Raw genomic sequence first — 22,485 nt, forward strand, 5'->3', positions numbered from 1 at the left:
AAGCTATCAGTGATGTATTATTCATCGATCTAATATCATATAATCATTTGAATTTGAATCACTGCACCAAGTTCTACCAAGTGAGCTTGACACAGTCCTTTCAAATTGCAAATTTGGAAACAACGATGGAAACACTCGGCGCCTTTTAAGTTTGAAAAGATACCAGGGATAGGAGGACCTCCCAAAGAAACCGCAAACTTTGACAAAGTCAAAGGTACAGAGGAAAATAATATCGACACTGTAGAGTTCAGAAATTGATGCTCTCGTAATCTGATTCAGGGGCAATACATTTCTGGATTCGTACTGTAAGGATATATACATTAACTTTACAGAGCTGACACAGCAGGTGATAGATGCGCTTTAAATTTCGTGTACATGGTTTACAAGCAGAGCTTCTCTGTACTCCTACAAAGACATTAATCGATGCCTTCTAATACATGTATGAAGAACAAACCCTCACCCACTGTACAGATGACTATACAACAATGATGCCAAAACTTCACATCCCAACCCAGAATGCCACTGCTTTGAGCAGAATAATACAGTGGCAGCTAACCCAGATGTTTCATTTGACCAATTCCCTTCGTAACAGACGAGCACGGTCATTTCCATTGCGAGCAATGACATCTGGGTGGAGAAATGTCTTGTGGTACTTTCATGGTCCACAAGAAGGCTGATCCAAACGCACAACGCTAATTCCCCACCCTACCCATCTCCTTCTGGCTGTTCGCCAGAACAAGCATCCTGGTTGACCTGCTTCTCACTTGGAATACAGTCAGCAGGAACATATGCATATCCTTTGGGTAGCAGCATATTTTTCACTGATGCCTGATCTGATGTCATCACCATTTCTTTAGAAAACATCTCGGCATGCTGAGAAGAGTGGAAGATATGGAATTAACATTACAATAAAGTGCGAAAAACTCTGGCTCTCCGTTGGAGTTAAAATGTTTTCAAAAACTACTAAACAACAAAAATACATTACCTTCTTAGATTTTAACCTGTATCCACCATCTTCCAAAAGATTACAGTTCACCACAGGTCTGAAAGGAATATGTTTTTCAGCAAATTGCATCCTCTCCGAAATATTTTGGGTAAATTGGATTTGGGATGTGGAGCTGTCATCATCTGTCCTTTGGTCGTTATCAATAGTTATAGGAACTCTAGTCCTGTGCTTGAAAGAAATTGAACTATCTACAGTCACATCATCTGATCTTTGGAATGTGTCACTGCATGATCTATAATCATCTGTATGTGCTTTAAGAGAAGTCGTTGCTGATTCGGAACTAGCATCCGGTAACAAAAAAGGACTGTTAACAAGCACAGAACGGGTAACATGATCTCTTTTCACGGCAAGAAGGTCATGTGAACAAATAAGTAATTCCCTCTGCATTCAAAATAAACTTATTCAGCTTAAACTACTTTGAGCAAAGAAAAATTCTCAAGGTACATGGATAACACACCCATATACAATCAGAGGCAGCAAAATCAACTAATTACCACACCACCCAACTCCTAACTAACATGGAAATTGTAATAGGATAACAGGAAAAAAAAAACCAGTACGTTGATAATACATGAAACCTAACACATGCATATGCATAGACCCATCAAATCCACGTATACAACAGGGTAGCACCCACCTTTACTTTTTCCCGTTTGATGATTCTTTCACAAATTAGACGTAACCTCTCCAGCTCAGCCTGTACATAGATCACTCATGTTAGAGCTCAAACAGGCATTTCAAACAGCCTGTACATTTTTAAACTTGATCTGCATGTGTAGGAAATACAAGTACTTAAGCAGAAGTAATTATATTATTAAAACTGAAATATAACAAGGTCGGTCAGCTAGAGAATAAGCCCCACCCTTATTGTGTGAAGGTTCTTTAATTCCTCCATTCCATGTTTTTGTGTATCAGCCTGCATTAGTGCAAAAACCCAGAAATAAATCATCATAACTCACTAATGAAAAAAAGGGGCACACTTCATATAATTATAAATATAAAGATATTAACCTTTGCCTTCTGCTCGAGGCTATGCCTCTCACAGTATGCCTTGTGTTGCTGCTTGCCACCAAGATTTTTTACATTCATATAAAAATCTGAACTTCTGGCACAGAAGGGATGAAATGTTGCCTGACAATGACCATAGCTGCACTGCAAACATGATAAAACAAACACATGTATACGAATTAGAGATCCTTTTCATAAGGAGAGTTAAAGTCAATAAAAAGATTATTATAACTTGCCTGTCACAAGTCAATAAAACATAAGATATAAAGATGAAAAAATTGCCCAACCCTCACCTTTATGCAGACACCAAATTTGCGTCGGCAGATACAACAGAAATCAAGGCCCTTCGTAACTGTGTCCTGATATCCCATTACATAGTGTTATAAAAGCAGGAACTTGATCCCTAACATAAAGCAAGAAATCTACATATTTAAGCAATTTTAGTATTGTGATTGCCATGAATAGAACATACCATTCCAACAATTGATGATACTTGTCCCCTTTTGAATGTTGACTCAAAGACCCACTACCAAATGAAACAGAGAATAGCATCAATATTTCACATAATATTTAGAAGACTTGAAGAAAGATATAATCACTCTACATTGTTCATCTGTAGGTAACATGAGCAGGTTTTACCTCAGCACAGAAGGCATGGACCCACTGACCATCAGAGGATTTCCTAAAAGCACCAGCTTTCCCACCACATAAACCACATTCTGCAGTTAAATGCTCTTTCTCCCAAATATTGGCAGTAGCTTTGCCTTCACATAATTCACAGTACCATGGACCTGTAGATTCTCTTGTGCTACGATAGCAATCTAAGTGAACAGCAACCTGTAATAAACAGTTATAGATTTATAACTTGAGCAATAACAAGTTTTAAGAACTTAGATAAAAAGTAAGGAAGGAGACCTTGCAACTGGAGCAGACTAAAATCGGGTTTAAAATTGTTTCAGAACGTCTGCAGATATCACATGATCGAGGATGTTCTTTAGATACATCGGAGCCTGAATGAGCTATACCAGAGTGCTTTTCAACAGAAACCCTAGGGACAGCCACCCTCGGAAATGTCTCTTTTGCCCGTGGTATCATCTGTGAGGAAAAGCCGGACCTCCCACTTAAAGAGCTTAGCTTCACCACATTCTGCACAGACAAGAGACAGCATAAATGAACTGTGACCACTGATAGTCTTATTATTATCCAAAAAAAAAAAAGATCATTAACCTCCTGATGTGAGGGATCATCAAGGACATCTTTCCTAAAGGATGAAATCCTCGAAGAGGCGGCAGCAGCAGCAGTTGCAGCTGCTAACACAGCCTGTGCTTCCTTATGCCGTCTCTCCTTCCTACCTTGCTTCTTTGCCTCTCTTAACTCACAAAGATATTGGCTAATCAGCACAGCGTCCCACTTCTGATTCCGTGCTGTATCAATCTCTTTGGGCAGACGCTTAGCAACATTAGACATTAAAACATCTGCAGCAAATGTATAAACAGTAAAGGTTAATAGTTATATACATATAAAAAAATCAAACTACAGAGTTGTGTACATTAAACTCCGGAGAAGGTTAACCACGTACCAGTATAATGCTTCCTCGAAGTTATATTGTTTTGCAACCTATGCTGATAATAAATCAGCTCTCCTTCCAATTCATCTTCTGGAGACATTTCTAGGACGCCCAGTTTCTGAGCCTTAGCCAACTGTTCTAAGTTCATCTCATCAGATTTACAACTAGCCTCATGACATTTTAAATGTATATTTTGGTGATTACAGCAAACACTTGCATGGGAAGAAGCATCCACGCGAGATACTTCTTTTTCACTAGAACCTACAAGAGAAAACTAAATGTCAACATCACCCATTAAAGAATAATGGAAACAAAATAAATAATTTCTAGCTGTACCATATACTGTATTCAATAGAGGCACCTATTAGAAAATAATGAATAAATAATTTATATATGTACCATGTACTGTGTTCTTTAGAGGCGTCTCATTCTGCATTTGTAAAGTAGTCCTCTGGATGGGAAGGTGGGCACAGGAACTAGAAGATTCTGCCTCTGGTTTGCTGAAGTATAGTTGCAACATTGAGTATTAAAAAGAAGAAAAATCACAATACAGATACGCAAAGGAGCTTCCAAGAGCTCGAGATTATCAAACAGCATTTTATAGTTCACAAATTACGCATACAATACAAAAATTGAAAGCTTACTTGCTTTCAGGAATTGGTTTTTCCACTTGAACAACTGGATCTACATTTGCAATCACCAAGTCAGTCTGCAAAGGAATAGTAGCCGCCGCATCTTGACCACTTTGCAAAAAGCTGCAAATTGAGGACTTCACTGAATATCCTGTCAACATAAATATTTCATGTCAAAAGACACACCAAGAACGATTTCATTGCTGCAAAGGCCATCTATGAATACAGTAGAGTAGAAGAAACCCAAAGACATCAACACATTCAACCAAAAATAAAGAAAAATAGCAACAGTATATAGTTATAGACTAATCTCCAGAAAAGCAGCAAACAGAGCACCATTTGCTAAGGGAGACACTAGAAGATAAGAGGATCTAACAGTATCAATAAATTCCCGGGAACATTAAATGCCCGTCAAGTGGACGGGAATATATACAAATATACATTATCAGAAAGTTCCAGTCTATACATTTTTCTGAACTCAGAGAGCATTTAAATTACAAACATAAATGCAAATCAAAGAACAATGCTTCAGTCCCCCATGACCACTCTCCATCACCAAGAAAGTCTTAAGAGGTTCATAATTGTGTGACAAAGCTAAAGGAGCTAGCCTAGTTCGTAGTTATGTAAAATAGGGGTTGTTCTCATGCTTAGGCCAAAATAATAATAGCGAGCCTTTTCTTTAAAAAAATTGTGAACATTCACAAACATGAATTCTCCACAAATCCCGGAATTAAATTATCATCTCCCCAATCTATATATGAAATAAACATCATTTATAGCAGAGTGAACACATTGAATCAACAATAACAAAAAGAATTACCTTCCAGTTCATCTGTCGGCAAAGAATCTTGTAACCCCTTGAGCACTGTTATATTCTGCAATTACAAGCAAGGGCATTTTTAAGTTAAATTCATGGCAACGCACCACCCAACAGAGAGAGACTCTGTGTGTGTGTGTGTGTGTTGATCCGCTCCATACAAAACCACAAAAAACTTGGTTACTACACTAAAGCTGACCCACTTTCTGCTAAAAGAAAACTTGTCATTGCACTAAATTCAACTAAACCCTTTATAAAATTTGCCAAATGGCATCGCTGAACTTTTTTTGTGACGACACATCCCTACCCATTTGAAAAGAAAATTAGCAGTCAACATTATAACAGAACAAGCCGGATAATAATCGAAGTCATACCATCTGGGCCTTAACTTAATCCATCACAAAATTCTTGACACCATTTATAAAAAAGGAATAGTGACTTGCTTCTGAAAACATAATGACACTTATGCAGGATGCACTGATTATCTAGAAGAACCAGAAGTCATTAATGCCAGAATCAACTAATGCACTTGCATTGATACTGTCAGAACAATTACAAAACCAACTTTCTCTTTTAATTGAAGTTACCTTCTCAACCACATCACTGATGGACTCTTCTCTTGAATTTGTTGGTCCTTCACTGATAAATTTGTCTGAATTAATCTTGTCCGGCTGAATCCCATTGCCACAAAAGGTCTGCTCTAAAGAGCTGAAAACTTTTTTATCCTTCAAATTCCTGCCACCACCTTTTGTTCGTCTCCGTGGGGGTACTGATTTAACAGCTACAAGATCCGACATACCAGACTCTGATAATGGAGCTCCAAACTCAGCCATGGAGGCAAATAACGGTCTTAAATTAGTTTTCACATTTTTTTGCATTAGATCCAAGTAGGTATGTTCTTTAAGCCATTTGACTATTCTGCTTTGCAAATCAGGGACCACACTATCATCCTGCATAAATGAAGTAAAGATGTCACAACAAGCAAAGAAGTATTACTAACAAATACTTTAAATTTGCATAATAATTACGAACATAAGAAGTCAATTATTTAAATTTCATTACAGAGAGTGATGCAGCCAAAGAATTAGGTGAGAGGCCTATATCCAATGCAACATCCTTCAGATCAACTTTTCCGCAGTCAATCAGCTGCAGGAGAACAAAAGATAAGACTTCAAATGCAGATGAAGCCAATAAATGTAATGATATATCACCACTGAGCACCTTATACATTACCTTCTTTAAAAGAGGCATAAGATTAAGGGCCCCAGATTCATCGACATCCTCACAGCCCTTCTCTATTTTCCCCATATCATTCCTTGGAATGTCCTGTGATCGGCTATCACTGAATTTATTGGAATCATCTGAAGTCTCAATAGTGACTGCAAGACTATCACCATTTTTCCTGCCGGTTTTCAATTTATTTAATTTTTTCTGCAACAATGTCATATGAGGGCTCTCTGAGATACTTGTAGTTTTGTCAATGGAGACAGAAGGATCCATTGGTTCAGCCGTGCTGTTAATTGGTAATTCTGAGTGCTTTGGGCAGAAAGCCTTTAATTCAACCTGCACATTCACAATGTTGCAAAGCCTGATCAAATATTGAAACATAAATCTTCACAGCAAATACAGCAACATATATAACCTATACAATTCTCAATGACATTAAAAGATAACTCTTACATTATTAAGCCCAAATTTTGCCCAAATTTCCATTCTTTGTCTTGCCTCTCTCGCACACATTGGATGGAAAGACGTTCTGCAAGCACCTGAACCAAAGCCCAAAAAATATACATTTACATCATTAAGTAATGTAATCCAAAACTTGAAACTGAAGAATTTCATTGCAAAAGCAAACTGGTTACAGGAAGGGTTATAATGATTAAGCCTCTCAAAAGTAGTGTCATTCAGAAATTGTCCGAGCCTACACATTGGAATGGTGCAAAAAAAAAAATTACTATTTGGTAAGGAAATCAAAGTTCGCTCTAATTCATATAAGACTATTACACGTGTAATTACTATAATATCACAAGTGTAATTACTATTTGGTAAAAAAATTACACATTGAATGGAAAGACGTTCTGCAAGCACCTGAACCAAAACCCAAAAAATATATATTTACATCATTAAGAAGTGTAATCCAAAACTTGGAACTGAAGAATTTCATTGCAAAAGCAAACTGGTTACAGGAAGGGTTATAATGATTAAGCCTCTCAAAAGTAGTGTCATTCAGAAATTGTACGAGCCTACACATTGGAATGGTGCAAAAAAAAATTACTATTTGATAAGGAAATCAAAGTTCGCTCTAATTCATATAAGACCACAAGTGTAATATCATGCAAAATCATACTGATAGAAAATGGTCTTTACTGACTAGATAATCAAGAATTGTGTAGGGACAACTTATAACTCCTTTTAGGTACCCCAAACAAAATAATTACTCAATATATCCAGAAGATGGGAAAGAACCAAGAAAACATAAATATGGCGTGCCATGTACCTCCATAAGAAGGGTCGCTTTATTCTTTATTTCACTCAATTGAAAAAAAATCATTTCACAGAGAAGAAACACAATAGTTTTGGCACAAGAGCATATCTACAACGGCAACCTCAAATCTAAACTCTACACTATGCAACTGGCTTGGCACTCTAAATTCCCGAAGTGTTATCTTTTGAACGATAGTGGAAATGAGACTATGCTTTATTTACCAAAAAAAGAAATCGCCATACCAGTAAGATGGAACTTCTATTTTACAGGACAACTCTACAATCCAATATATGGAGATCTAAGCACATACAACCATACGAGACGGTGAAAACAGAAAATCAAATTGTATAAGACAGTAAAGCAACAAAGAATACCATGACTGCATCGTACACAAGCGCCACACTTCACCTTGCATATGTTACATATCATCTTTCTGCGGGTTTCCGGTATCCCCCCAACATTTACGATGGGTTCCACCTTCTCCATATCCTCTATGTATGTCTCTGGCATCCATTGACAGCAAAATAAATGAGCAAACTCTATAGATCTGTCACTATTACCCTCCTTCAGAACTGGCTTCAGTGCACCACCCTGCTTAGAGCAGAGAACGCAAGGGTTTACTAAATCACTCACACCAGTGTTGTGCTTACACCAGGAGCATGACCATGAAGTATCTACATCTTCTAGCACCCCATAGCACTTCCGATGAACCACAACCTTGCAAGAACTACAAACAATCAACCGGTTCGACTCCTGTCCTTCATCACCCTTGCAGCAAAAATGGCATAACGAATGATCCCCGTCACAAGGAGCGGCACTAATGACTTTCTCCAACCCTGCATCAGCACCGAGAACCTTCCGCTTCTTTGAAGGGCGCTCTGTTGCTAAACAAGTCTTGTTTCTATAACCTAAAAGCCACTCAACACCCCTGGGAGAATCCGACACAAAACAGCTTTTGTCTTCCTCTGCGACACTATCAATTTCCATAGACTGCCCATTCTGCTCCGTCTTGACCTCATCTTCAACAACCCCATTCTCATTAGCCTTCTCAACTACAACTGAATTGCCGCCACCACCATCTGCATTCTCATCCTTGCCAACAACCTCACCGCCATTTTTGGCAGCAACCTCATTACCATTGCCACCGATTACATTCATCTCGTCCTTAATCTCATTCGAATTGCCACCACAACCACACTCCTCACAACAACCAGGTTCCACATTCAAGTTTCCATTCCCATTCAGCTCAGGAATATTCCCCAAATGCGGAATCGGCACACACTTAGTAGCAGCTACCTTGCTGAGCTCAGACACCTCAGCTAAGGCTTCAATATCAGACAATGTCAAGGGTCTAAAGTACTCTTCTGTCTCTGCCCACAGCCTATACCCTCTAGACTTCTCACTCTGCCGCGAATGCTTCCTCTCTGACGCCGCATGTGACTTCTTGTGCCGTTTCCGGCTATCCGACTGCTTCGACAAGAAGCTTGCCAAGCCCCTCGGCAACGTGGCCGGCACGGCCACACTCGCCGTCGCCGCACAGGTACCGCCAGGAGCTGATGCGTCATCAACAACATCATACGGCGACCGCTCACACAGCGCCTTGCAGGCCTGAGAAAACGAATCAATCGGATTTTTAGGAATTTCCGGCAGAGTCGCCGGAAAATTGGGCGGAACCCTAGAAATTGGGGAAGGCTTGTCTTCTTCCGTGCCGCAAACCCTACCCGTCGTCGTCGTCATCATCTTCTTCTCCCCGTGACATCGGCCACCGGTCATCACCGAGAACCGACAAATCCCATCGGCGCCTGAAAAAAGTAATTAAAATAAAAAATAAAATCCCAATCGTAACCCTAACCCTAAAAAAAAAATCAAAATGAAATCCGAATCGGCACCGCCGGATCTAAAATCAGGAAAACGGAAAAGGAAAACCTTAATCCCTAAAAAATCGAAAAAATCGTGATGGGGTGGATTGGGTTGATGAGAGAGAAAGATAAGTCGCGGCTGGGCTTGGCTAGGGTTTACGGTTATATTCTGGTTCGTATTTCTTTGGATCCGTTTTTCCCAGTTGGGTGCCCTTTTCTTTTTTTGATTTTTTTTTTTTGGTTCTGAAAAATGTGAGGAGAGAGAGAGAGAGAGAGGAGAGATGGAGTCGCATTTCGGGAGATATTTTTAATTTGGTTATTATTAATATACGTGGGGCTGTTCTAGGGTGGGGGTGCTGCAGTGGATCTGATTTACACGTGGCGTGGGATTATACGATTTGATGATGAGTGTGTTATTCACCGGGTCAAATTGCCCCGATTTGGCATATTCTATCTTTTCCCATAACGTTTTAGCTTAGACGCTAAGCACTATTTTGAACTGGTACCTGTAAACGGGTAATAAAATTATTATTTACCGGATAAACCAACAGTACTTTTCAGTAGTCATGCTTGTGTGATTGCATCAGAGAAGTGAAAAGAAAGCATAATGATGCTCACACAGCATGTTGCTTGCAGAGGTTCAATTTGTTTTATTTATGATCAAGTCGTAGTAGATTAACTTGCTTGTTTAGTACTTACTTCCTTACTGGGTTTTAAAAATTCATAAAATAGAGGTTATATTCATACCTCTAAAAACAGTATTTAGATCTCATTATTCAGTAGACTTTTATTTTACTTTTATGGATACTTAAAATATACTTTAGACCTCTAAAGTTTTCATAAAATATCTATTATCTAATTTAATATATCAAATCATACTAGATAAATTTTTTTCATACTCTATTTCAAATTCATTTATTATATACAACTCGAAAAATGCATAATAATCACACAAACTATCTTCTCGAATTAACGTTTTCTAAATTCATAATAAATTGGTAAACTATATTTTTCATTCAATGATAGTAACATCAACGTATATGAAATATTATAACTTCTAATGAACGAGTTTTGTTTTTTTGGCTCAAATAAGTTTATCTCATTCTAGATAGTTATATAATATATACATTAAATCGTCCACATTCAATTTGATGTTAATCATCTACATTTAAATTTGACTAATGATGTTTATCAAAAAAATAATCAATTAAATCATTTAATGCAATTTAATATCTCATTTTGGATGTCTAGCAATAAATATAAAGAATAATTATCTACATTTGTATTTTATAATAGATAAGTAAAGAATTATTTCCCTTCTTGTATTTGATTGTTATATATCTTTTGGTAATTTCATATGCATTGACTAAGTCAAAACTATCTAGAAAAAACATGGAGGTCTAAGTGTCATTTTGAGAGGTATGAATATAATCTCCCTTCATAAAAAGGTTGTGCATTTTAGATATGGCCAATTATACATGAGACCAATTCATAACTCATTTTTTAAATAAGGACACTCAAATATTGTTTCACAAAAAGTCATTTTGCCATAAAAAAAAGTTTCATTTTAAGCATTAAAATTAAAAGAAATTATAAACGGCCACTACAGTTTTTAAAACACCCAAACATACTTTTTTCCCTATTTTAGGTCTCCGACGACTTTCGGCCAACTCTAGCGAGGTCTCAAGCAACTTTCATTTGACTCCGGTAAGACCTCCGATGACTTCCAAACGGCTTAGGCGAGGTTCTGGCAACTTTCAGCCGGTTCCATCGACTTTCGTGTGACTCCTGCAAGATCTCCAGCATATTTTGGAGATGTCAGAAAGATATTGTCACGAGCACCAAAAGGTACTATAGTCGGCAGTAAAAGTTATTACGATGAGAATTCTGACAACCTCCAACAAAGTCCCAAAAGCTACTACCAAGCCACATAAAATCTACTACTGGGCCAAATAAAAGCTACTATGTCTATCTACCGAAACTACTATCAATGAGAAACAAAACTGCTACCAAGAAAAAAAAACTATTATCATTGTCATTGAAAGCACTACCAACGACAAAGAAAACTTCTATCATACAAAGCTATAGTTATTATCACCACCACTATCAACGAGTGCCGCACAAATCATCTAGACCGAATGTGAGTTGTTATTCCGAAATCAGTTACTACCAACAACAACAAAAGATATTGTCAAAGTAACAAAAGATACTAGCGATTTTCTCAATGATGTATTGAAAACATGTTCTCTCAATGTCAAAAGATACTATTACAGAGTTGAAAATATATCGTCAATGAATTGGATACTTACAGAAACCTATAATTGTGATGTCAGAAAATTGTGACAGTATCGTACCAAAAGGTACTACGATGAGATTTTCGGCAGCCTTCGATAAGGTTTCAAAAGTTACTACCAAGCCACACAAAAACTACTATCGAACCAAACAAAAGCTAATATGGTAGACTACCAAAGCTACTATAATTGAGAAATCAATTAAGCTACAACCACCTTTGTCCAAGTAAATAAAAGCTACTACCATACGTGCAAATAAAAAGCTACTACCGTTGCCGTGAAAAGCTACTACCAACAACAAACAAAACTACTTATGTTCGAAGCTACAGCTACTGTCACCATCATCACTATTAGTGTCAAACAAACCCACTACCAATCACAAACAAAGCTACTACCAGTAACAACAAAAGATACTGGCACAAGAAAAAAACGATACTATAGTGACATTTTCAATGATGCGTTGAAAAAAAAAAAACAAATGTCACAAACAAACAATAATTTACTACAAAACAAAAGTTATTAATAAGTATAACACAAGCTACTGTCATCAGACAAAAAAGGACTAACACAAGTAATAAAAAGTACTATAGTGACATTATGTTGGAAATATACTATTACAATATTGAAAAAATATTGTCAATGAATTAGAAATATACTAACAGAGACATGAATATATGTTGCCCATAAAACCAAATGCTACTACATACACCTGCAAACGCTACTGGTAATACAAAGAAAAGCTACTGCACTCGTCACCAAAACTAAGAGAGGCCTAAATATATAGGAACCATAAAACCAAATGCTACTACGTAAACCTGCAAAAGCTATTGTCAATGCAAAGAAAAGCTACTGCACCCCCGTCACCAAAAGGTACTCTAGATGTTGCAAAAATATACTTCATCTACTCTAGAAACTTTACCATTATGGTGCCACAGTCCTTCCACCCATTTCCATATCAAATAATTACAGTTTAGATTTCCTACAAACACATACAAACCAGATTTGATCAAAACCCAAATCTAGCTACCAAAACACTAAAAACCCTAGGAATTCAAATACGAAATGAACCAGAAAGAGAGAAAACATACAAATAGAGGAAAGCTTCTCTTCGTTGGTGATGATGGCGACCTCCTCAAGCTTGATGACAAGCGCAACCTGGTCTCCGGTATTCTCTTCATCTCCGGTAATGTACACTCTTTTTCTGTGCTCTAATTCGCGGTCGACATGGTGGCGCCAAATCGAAGGTCATGTGGAAAATCAGAGGCTTTGTGGCTTCTAGATCGTGTAGATGAGCCTATGTTGTCCAATCGTTGTGGCTTCGGGCCTCCGTCACCCCGAGAAGCTGAGCCTTCGTTGTCGAGGCTTTTAGTCTCCGTTTTTAACGCGCCACCAAAGATAGCATATCAAAGGGAATTGTCAAAGGAAATCTAGTCAAGCGCAATGGAGGCGAAGAATTCTAATTCAATTATGGCGAAGAGGAATTGATTAGGAACGGGGAGCAGAGGAGGAGATAAACACAGTGACTCCGATGAGCTCAGAGACATATAGAGGAGGAGGACGTGACGGCTAGCATGAGGATCGTGGTTGTTGGACGGTTGCAGAGATGGAGATCAACTCCATCACAGGTGTCCTCTTTGGCTTTGGGGTTTCAAACGAGAGTGGGTGGTGGGTTTGAGGGAGAGTGGAAGTCAGAAAGGGAGAGAGTATTTTTGGTATAACATAAGTTATGCTAATGTAAAATTGGTCTTCTTTAAGTAAAAAAATTGTAGTGTCCTTAAAAGAGAGAGTTGTGAAAACCGTCATTCAATGAAATTTTCTATTTTATATATGGATTTGCTCCAATTTGGTTTACCTAATTTATACGTTTACATGTTGTGCCATCTAGGGTGCGTCTCTTGTCCATAAAATGACCTATCATAATTATAGTGACTTTTACATCATAGAAAGAATCATAATACTTCCACACCCGAATTTACATGTTTATTTTCAAAAACTTTAGCAGCTAAAGGGTCCTTAATCATGGTATTAGGGTACATACCTTCTCTTATTTCCACCAGACTATTTTAAAATAACGAATATAAATTATTATTTTCTTTTTTCGTCAATCCATTATTTATGTATTTATTTCTGGAAAACTCCAATTCAGAATAAATTGAATAAGATGATTTACTATTCTTTTTTAATGTTAAAACATACAATAAATAATATTATTAATCTTCATGTATCATTTGAAACGTTACATAGAATTTTTTATAAACTTCGGTTAGGACTTGAGAGAACAAATTGTTCAATAGATATTAGAATTTTTTGTGTTGATTTTACAATTCGGTGACTTTTAAATCAATAAATGCATATTATTAATTATTAACTTTAGGAGTGAAAGAGAAAATTAATTTGAGAAAATTGATTATATAATTATTAAGAATTTTTTGAATTGTTTATAATAATTGAATAAAAGTAGAATTGAAAAGATATTAATAGATAATAGATTGATTTGATATGTAATAATGATATTTTAATTATGTGTATTTATGAAAAAAATATAATAAATTAAATAGTATTTTAAATATTTATAAATAAATAAATAATCTATTAAGTGGAAAGATCTAAATACGTTTTTTTTTAGATATGAATAGAAATTCCCGGATAGTAAATTCTAAATGCGCATAAAACTTGAAAGAGAAAAAGAGAGTCCTGAAAGAGAAAACTATCACATAAAAAGGGCTTCAACATAATTTTGTTGAATAAAAAGGATAGGGGAACAAATTATAAAAGTTGCCTTAATAGAGCTAAACACAGCGAGAGGCTCTCAGAGGGGAAAGTTCGCTGTCAGTGAGAAGCAATTAAACAGTTGTTTGAACTCCGAGATCGGATTTGCTAAACTCCGGCCAACGGAGCCGATCGGGTTCGTAATCGCGAACTGGTAAAAGCGCTGAATTAGATTAAACCGACCGCAGCTACATATGGATTTGCCGGAGCTTTGGGCAATCTTCGGGCCAGGCGTCGCCGGCGCTGTGTTCGGCGCCGGCTGGTGGTTCTGGGTTGACGCCGTCGTCTGCAGTACCGTTGCCGTCTCATTCCTTCACTACCTTCCAGGTCTGACCCGACCCGACTCCGCCCTCCGTTAATTGTGAATTTCAGGTTTTTTTTAGGGTTTTGATTTGGGGATTTATGCAGGTATATTTGCTTCTTTGGCTGCTTTGATGTTCAATTGCGTTAAGAAGGATGACATTGATTACTCTCCCTACGAAGAAGGCGAGTGGAGGTGAGCTATTTGATCCCCAGCTCTTAGTATTTGATCAAGGTTTCAATTTTAATTCCAATTCAGTATTGAAATTCAAAATCTTGAAATTCAGGAGCTTAGTACACTCCTTAGATGATCTAGGCCTAACTAAAAGTATGAACATTTAAATGATTCTATCTGAGATTGAACTCGCTGTATCTGTCTACAGATAAGAGGGTCCATCATATTGTTGCGTTTGCTGTTTGCTTGTTGCTGAAGTTGGTTGTGAACTTTCTTTGAATTGCAACAGGTTGAAGCTCTGGCTGTTCATCGCTTATGTTGTGTCCTTTGTATCGCTGGCCGCATCTGTGGGTTTGCTAATACAGGATTCACTTGTGACTACCGGCCCTTCGGTGTGGACAGGAACTGCCGGTGTATTGCAAGCTGTTTTCGTGTTGGTCAGGTAAAATTGTCTTTTTGAGATCCTCATCTCTCTCTCTCTCTCTCTCTCTCTCTCTCTCTTAAATCTATGAACAAGGAAACTCCTTATTGACCGGCATACTGTTTTTGATGGCTTTCCTTGTTTAATTTCTCAATGTACGGCTGTGCCTCATTGATATATTTTCAAGTCGTGCACAATTCTACTTGGATATTCATTGCATTTATGCACCTAAATAGCTTTTTGAGTTTTAATCAGCTTGAGTTTTCTATTATCACATTTCTCTCTCACATGTTAGTCACATATCCGCTAAATCAATTTTGAGCATGTAAAGATGCCGGCTGCTGGTTGTCTTCCATGCACAATGACATTCCTTTGTTCGAATCACACCCAGACGTGAACGTGAATTTGCTTAAGTACTTGCAAGCACATGCTAGAATGTAGTTCCATGTATGTGATGCAACTACTACAGTTACCATCTAGTTTAACTGTGGTTTTATTTTTCCTGCAGTGGGCTTATATATTGGACTTCTCACCCGGAGTAAGTAGGGACTATGACAAGTAGTTTTCCATGGGAATCTGAATTTCACAAGGGAGGGAATAGCATGGTTTCATGTATCATTTTACTTCCTTCAATCAATTGGACAAAGAACAAATGTACCGCAAATAGGGTTCAATTTCAAATTTAATAGATGGTATAAAAGGTATTTTTCAGTTTTTGTATATGTATATTGTGGAAATCGTGCTATCTTTCTGAATTTGCGAAACTGAGCCAATGCCTTATTAAAAAGTGATTTTTTTTATGTTTAATTCCACTGAATAACTGTTTTGCTGCTTGAGTGTGATACCTGAGGTCGCCCTTTCAAGGGAGCATGCTTCCTTCATAAGGGGTTTAAGCACTTGCTGAGAAGAATTTCATCAGTTCATGTCCTAGTTGGGTTTTAAATTGTGCTACCCATCTTTCTAATTTTTTTTTGGTTACAACCCATCTTTCGAAATTTGTGAAACTGATACATGGCTTTTCCAATGTGAAATTTTTTATGTTTATTCCACCGGATGACTGTTTGCTGCCTGAATTTGATATTGGAGGCCACCCTCATGAGTTTAGACATTAGATGAAAACACTTGACGACCATCAAAGAACTCTGATCCAAATTTGTTTGCTAGCACTGCGTCTAAACTCTTAATTGATCCGACCAACCCCTTCTACTTGGCCTTCCAAAGAACTATGATAGAAATACTTGCATATTGGATCAGCGTTACCAATGTTCATCAAGACACGCGCAGACATATCCTACTCTTATTAGTGTTGTAGGCAAAGAGCGCATTTTAGCATGACTGTTGTAAACATTTGTTTGCTCAACAACACCCATGTGCAGCTTTTGGTTTAGATTGTGAAGCGCTGCAAGTTTGCAACCTAGTTCCTTACCCGTATCAAATATAATCCTTCTTACTGCTTGGTTGTGACATGACTTGAGCACGCCTTCCCCAACGAAACTGATGCCCAGAAACATAAACTGTACATAATTAAACAACTACACATTTGTTTGACCAACATAAGAAATTTTGTAGAATGATTGATCTACCAAATAAAATGGAATGACTACCAAAAAAAAAAGTGCACCAAACAGAAAAGTAAACCCCTTTTGATTTCTTCTTTTCCGTAAAATTGATCAAAACATAATAAGCCATTCTTGTAGAATGAAACCCCCTAATAGAAAGAGGAAGAACAAGGACCAAAATACACCAAAGTATCAATTTTCTCATCATCATCTCCCACTGCAGACAAAACAGCCCATATCCAATGCTCTCCCATAAAAATTTAAAAACCTAAACAAAAAACCATTTTAGGCAGACAGGATTGGGGCACCTGTAACTTATTGCACTATTTGCAGAATGCATAGTTCTTCTCCAGACCCATTATCTTGGTTCTTACCAAACTCATCAGCTTCTTTCACTTTTTTTTTCCCGAAACAAAGAGACAAGAGACTAACCATCTGCCGTCAAAAAATTGAAAATTCTTGGATCTATGTGTAAGGAAAAGTAAATCAAGCTTCAGACCCAGAGTCAGATGAGCTCAGTTCAGTAGTTGCCCCACCACAATTAGTTGCATGAGATTCGGGCAGTGTTGTAAGCTTTGGCTGCGAGCCTCGATTCAGTTTCAAAGATGGTCTCGCTTTCATATACTGCATAAAAACAGACAGTTAGTGATAATGTTCATCAGTTGGACTATTTAGATGAGCAAAGTAACAATAAAAACTGTATACTACAATACACCATATTGCACCAGCAGTAGTATGCCAACAATATAATTATGATAACAGTTCACAGGAAAGTAGTCAGGGATGAGAATTAAATTTCTTACCTGGTCATAGAAGGCATTGATCTCTTCTTCTGTTAGACCACCATCATCACCAGAATTTTCCTCCCATCCAAGAGACCGAAGGAAACGAGCTTCCTCTTCATCCGAATAAACTGCTACACTTGGGCCAATACCAGAGAATCTATGAACCTCTTCAGAACTATCACCATTGTCAGTCACCTCACCACCATTTTCAATGTGAGGACTCACAAGATCACCGAATACTTCACTAGCTATGTCACCAGATTTCTCCGTGGTGGGAGATGAACTGTCAGGACCCGAGTCTGGGAGAGTAATCGAACAGTTCATGGAGGTTTTCTTCTTCAAGAGATTAAAGAAATCATTCCGGCTCTGGCCGCCTTGAGACAAAGAATGTCTCTTATCCAAAGTGGTTCCAGATCTCAGATCCAAAGCGGCCACTTTTCTTTCAACCGCCAAAAGCTTTGAATTGTTAGGGCTCCTTGAAGGAGCGGACACAACAGGAGGGGCAACAGCAAGCGGACTATTTGCTGCTCTACTGCTTGCATTACTTGTGGGGCTAGTGATATCCTTTGGAGAAGAGATACCGTTTTCCCACACTGGTTTGAGAACATGAAGCTTCCCCAGAGATGTCTTTGGAGCATCAGACTTGACAGGTCCCCCATGAATATATTGATTGGCATGGTGCGATAGAGAGGACTGCTGCTGCCCAACCTTAACAGGTGCAATCAACTCACCAGCCCTGACTGCTGTTTTGGGCTTTAACTTGTCAGAAGAACTGAGAGCCTGAAAGATAATACAAAACTTTTAACAAAATTTAAAAAAAGATAACAGCATCTAACTGCCAGTAAACATGGGATGTCCGTGTACATAAACATAATTCCTACGATCATTGATTTGAAACCTGAAATCTTACTAAGAAAATTTACAAGGGCACGTGATAGAATACAAGTGACATCTTAGTTGCATAGTGGAGCATATATTGCAATCATCTGCTCAAAAAAGAAATATTCGTTTTCATGTCACCTATCCTCAATGAAGAGAACATTTTTCAAACAAAATCTGTTAACGTATATCTTTCACTTCTCCAACCCCTTCTATCTATCAACAAAGAGATGGATGTAGTGCCCATCTTATATCAAACCTCTTAGTAACCTAGTTACTGAGTGAAGCATCTATGTATTCCTTTTCAGGATAGATAGCCTGAACTTACAACTCATTTTTTAGCGAAGTCAAACTGGCTGCACGGTGCAGAATGATACCTTTCAGGATTTAAATTAATAAACCTATTATTCATTAATTGTCTAACACCAAATTGCAGAAGAAAATAAAAATAAAAAATAAAAACAAGAAAGAACTCCGAGAGATGAGATGAATATGCATCTGGTCTCTCAGTGTAATGCATATATATCAGTAACTAATTCTTACACGAACATAATATCTAGTGCCAAAGAGTCTGATATCACCAATCCATGACATATAGGGGGTGTGTGAAAAGGAACTTCCAACTACTAATAAAATACAAAATATTAAAAGAGAACAGTTTAACACCCATCAAACAACTTCATGCAGATATTCCACTTACTGAAGATTTCGGCATTGAAGGTGTCACTGGTATCAATTGCCTCGACTGCTTGAGAATCAATTCTTCAAGCCTTTGTGTCTGGACAGATAACTGCACAAGAATGTGATTTGTTAGAATAGCATAGGTACTCATTCTTCAGATATCACATAACAAATATGACCTCTCAGTTACCTGGGGAGCAGTGCGAGCTCTTGCTGGAGCTTGTGTTAATGCTTCAGCCATATTAAGACCAGCACTTGCAACGGAAGCCCCATTCACTGAAGTAGCAGCAGCAATTGGTTGAACCGAAAATGATCCTGAACTACTGCTTCCAATTATAGCATTAGGCACCTCTGCCAGAGCTGATTTAAATTGTTCTCCCCCAATCAAAGCTGAATTGCCAACAGGCAGGCTCTGAACAGCTGAGGTAAATCCCGGGGATGGGACTCTTCCAATATCAGGCACACCTTGCCTTTCTTCAGTTCCAAGTGAAGGAAAATCCTTATCAAACACAGAATTCGGAATACCAACTCTTACCCCAGAAATCAGCCCATTGCCATTGTTATGACTGCTGTTGCTACCACTTTTTGAGTCAATAGGAGTTTTTCGGGACAGAGTTTCAGTCTTATTCCTGGAAACCATAGACTGGGAACGCCGCAAATTGGTATACAAGCTTCCCAAAGGGTCAGAATCACGGTCCCAAGGGTCGCCAGAATTTAATCTTTCTTTTTCCTTATCACGGTGGCTTCTATTAAAACTACTGTAAGCATGCTTTGCAGAGCCATTGCTAGAACTCCTCCGGGAGTTAGAGGAGGACGAGCGGTCTAAATAAGAAGAGCGAGGGGGATCAAAGTCACTTGTGCTTCTTGAAGTTCTATTTCTCAAGTGAGCCAAGGACGGAACATCTACATAAGCATTACATAACAGTCAAGATACTTTGTGTTATACTAAAACATATATTCAGCATGTAATAGATGTCTCCACAATCCATATATGAGTGCCTGTGTAGCATAATAGCATATAAACAGACAAAATTATGAGGAACAAAAAAATTGAACAAAATCATTACCTGAAGATGATGCAATATGGTGGGTTGAACTGCCACCCCCAGTAACACCGCCTGTACTTCTCAGCCATTCTGGAGCTAATGCGGGTTCACTTTTCCCCATAAAGAGCACTGAACATGATCAGCTATAAGAACAGAAACACGTCTCACCTTCTTCACCACCTCCACCTTTTTCCCCAATTTATTAAACTTCCACAAAGAGACTGAAGTCTCAACTATACCTATTTTCTCCACTTCACAATCAAACAGATGCGTTTAGTCTCAACTCACAACTAGGATTTCCCTCCACAAAACTTATGAATAAAGTATCCACACAGTCACTTCGAGGTGGTATATTTGCTCCTCTTCTACATAAAGTCCCCAAATTCTACACCTGGACCAAAGCCTTATTACTGCCGAATAATCAAATCGACACCTGACTAACTACACCGGCGCCATATGAACCAACTAAACCAAGTTTCCACCCACTTATTAACCGAGGGCGAGCGATGCGCAAGACCACGGCAGGGTGACCTCTATTACCACACAAAGTTATTCGAAAAAAAAACCAACACAGAGAGCAATCTGTCTACTCCTCCATCTCCGAACGAAAGATGGATTTGCAGGAGCAAAAATTGCACACACAAACACTCAGAGGACCCTCATCTCCAACTCCGAAACACGAATAAGCAATAGCTCTGTGACTATGGCTGCACCAACCAAAACTCTCCCCCACGAAAACACCAACAGTCCAATCATACAAGGAGCACCACCAATAACATCAACATCAACGAAAATAGAAAAACAAAAAAATAAAAAAACCTAGGGGACGGCGAAATCAGAGACTGAATGCGCTCGAAACAGAAACCCTAGCACACACAACGAATTCCTCCTTCTCTCTGTTTCTGTAACTCTCTCTCGAACGACCTAGAGGTATTCAATCCTCCGAAATTAAACGACGGAGATTAAACTAGAGAGAGAGAGAGAGAACTAACCCTAAGGGAGGGCTGCAGTGATTGACGATTGAGACCGGAACGTAACCGTTTCGATAACCGCCCCTGCCCCTCAGTAATGGCGGTTTCGGAAGGCGGAGAGCGAGAGAGAGTCTCACAGAAGCGACGAGGCGGCAGAGAGAGAGAGAGGAGAGAGAAGGATTGGAATGAGGGGGATTAGAGTCGGTCTGGAAATTAATAGGGTTTTGTTTTCGGTTTTTGGCGAGAGAGACGAAGCGAGCGAGAGAGCGAAGAAGAGAGAGAGAGAGAGAGAGAGAGATAGGAATTGGGTTTTCGGGTGAGAGAGAGGAAGAGAGGGTGTGTTGTTTTAGTTTTAGACACTGCGGAACGAAACGTATCAAGAACAGCCTCTTCTTCTTTAGGTATAATTTCTTTTTCTTTTTCTTTCCTTTAATTCTACATCGAAAAAATATTTCGTTTTTTTATAACCAAATTACCAAATATATATATACCTATTTTTATTTTTATCTAGTAACACACCAAAGACCAACCCACCGGGATTAATTAATGCAAAAACGAAGAAAAGGGTGTAAGGTTAATCAGAGTTCGAGAGTGATTAGTGTGGAGGCTGATAGGTTAGCCTATGGTCCTCGGATTATAAATGGATTTAATTGGTCTATTACTCTATTGTAGAGAGAGGGAGCTAATTAAGTAACAGTGGCCTTCAGATTAACTGCTATTAAAAAGGAGTGAAACAAGGCTCAATCAATTGAATTTCATAAAACTAAAAACAAAAATAAGAATCATGAGAGCCGACTATCGAGTAGTAACAATAACGGGCTCTTAATTCATGCGGGTTTGTTGTTTCATATAAATAGTTCGCATCAATTTACTCTTAATCAAAGGCTTGTGTTTTTAAATCTTTTTATTTTCATCAAGACGAGTTTTGTTTGTGAAAAGGCGTGAGTCGGGTGTCAAGTTTTCACAAGATGAGTTTGGTTGGTCTAGGTTCCAACTTCCAAAACCGACATCATCTTTGTTTTGTTAATGAAGTTATATTTTGATCAAAATAATTAAATAAAGACAAACTGTTGGAAACTTAAATAGAAATTGAGACCTTTTTTTTAGTTAGAAATTGAGACCTTGCAAACAGATACCTTCAACGGTAGTGATTTAATTAATGACATTAGGTCTCACTCTATCATGGAAATATACTATAATCGTACAAACATATGTAATCTTCTGTATGTGTTTG

At 38.1% G+C, this 22,485-nt stretch overlaps 4 protein-coding genes across 5 annotated transcripts in view; 2 read left to right on the forward strand and 2 right to left on the reverse strand.

Annotated features, from left to right (window-relative positions):
* Positions 1 to 22,485, forward strand: part of LOC126793659 (ATP-dependent Clp protease proteolytic subunit 5, chloroplastic) — a 135,434-nt gene that overhangs the window by 51,191 nt on the left and 61,758 nt on the right. The window lies entirely within an intron of this gene.
* On the reverse strand, positions 261 to 9,631 carry LOC126793646 (uncharacterized). 2 transcript variants are annotated; one of them, XM_050520236.1, is made up of 20 exons: positions 9,442 to 9,631; positions 7,890 to 9,317; positions 6,711 to 6,796; positions 6,264 to 6,593; positions 6,093 to 6,176; positions 5,618 to 5,980; positions 5,034 to 5,088; positions 4,226 to 4,364; positions 3,981 to 4,081; positions 3,594 to 3,842; positions 3,242 to 3,489; positions 2,930 to 3,160; positions 2,654 to 2,851; positions 2,487 to 2,540; positions 2,308 to 2,373; positions 2,018 to 2,158; positions 1,869 to 1,922; positions 1,644 to 1,703; positions 986 to 1,387; positions 261 to 873 (listed from the first exon to the last, which is right to left on the reverse strand). In XM_050520236.1, exons 2-20 carry the CDS (start codon positions 9,286 to 9,288, stop codon positions 706 to 708), a joined length of 4,428 nt encoding a protein of 1,475 aa, XP_050376193.1. In that variant the 5' UTR covers positions 9,289 to 9,317; positions 9,442 to 9,631; the 3' UTR covers positions 261 to 705. The 2 variants fall into 2 exon arrangements, with proteins under 2 accessions (XP_050376193.1, XP_050376192.1); XM_050520235.1 differs by having other exon boundaries at positions 7,890 to 9,631.
* LOC126793663 (uncharacterized) lies at positions 14,480 to 16,160 on the forward strand. The gene is made up of 4 exons (XM_050520259.1): positions 14,480 to 14,761; positions 14,843 to 14,930; positions 15,199 to 15,351; positions 15,839 to 16,160. Exons 1-4 carry the CDS (start codon positions 14,629 to 14,631, stop codon positions 15,870 to 15,872), a joined length of 408 nt encoding a protein of 135 aa, XP_050376216.1. The 5' UTR covers positions 14,480 to 14,628; the 3' UTR covers positions 15,873 to 16,160.
* LOC126793650 (uncharacterized) lies at positions 16,958 to 21,574 on the reverse strand. Its single transcript, XM_050520242.1, has 5 exons — positions 20,302 to 21,574; positions 19,425 to 20,137; positions 19,254 to 19,343; positions 17,693 to 18,454; positions 16,958 to 17,513 (listed from the first exon to the last, which is right to left on the reverse strand). Exons 1-5 carry the CDS (start codon positions 20,399 to 20,401, stop codon positions 17,376 to 17,378), a joined length of 1,803 nt encoding a protein of 600 aa, XP_050376199.1. The 5' UTR covers positions 20,402 to 21,574; the 3' UTR covers positions 16,958 to 17,375.

Source organism: Argentina anserina, chromosome 5 (genome assembly GCF_933775445.1).
Source record: "Argentina anserina chromosome 5, drPotAnse1.1, whole genome shotgun sequence".
NCBI classification, from domain to species: domain Eukaryota; kingdom Viridiplantae; phylum Streptophyta; class Magnoliopsida; order Rosales; family Rosaceae; genus Argentina; species Argentina anserina.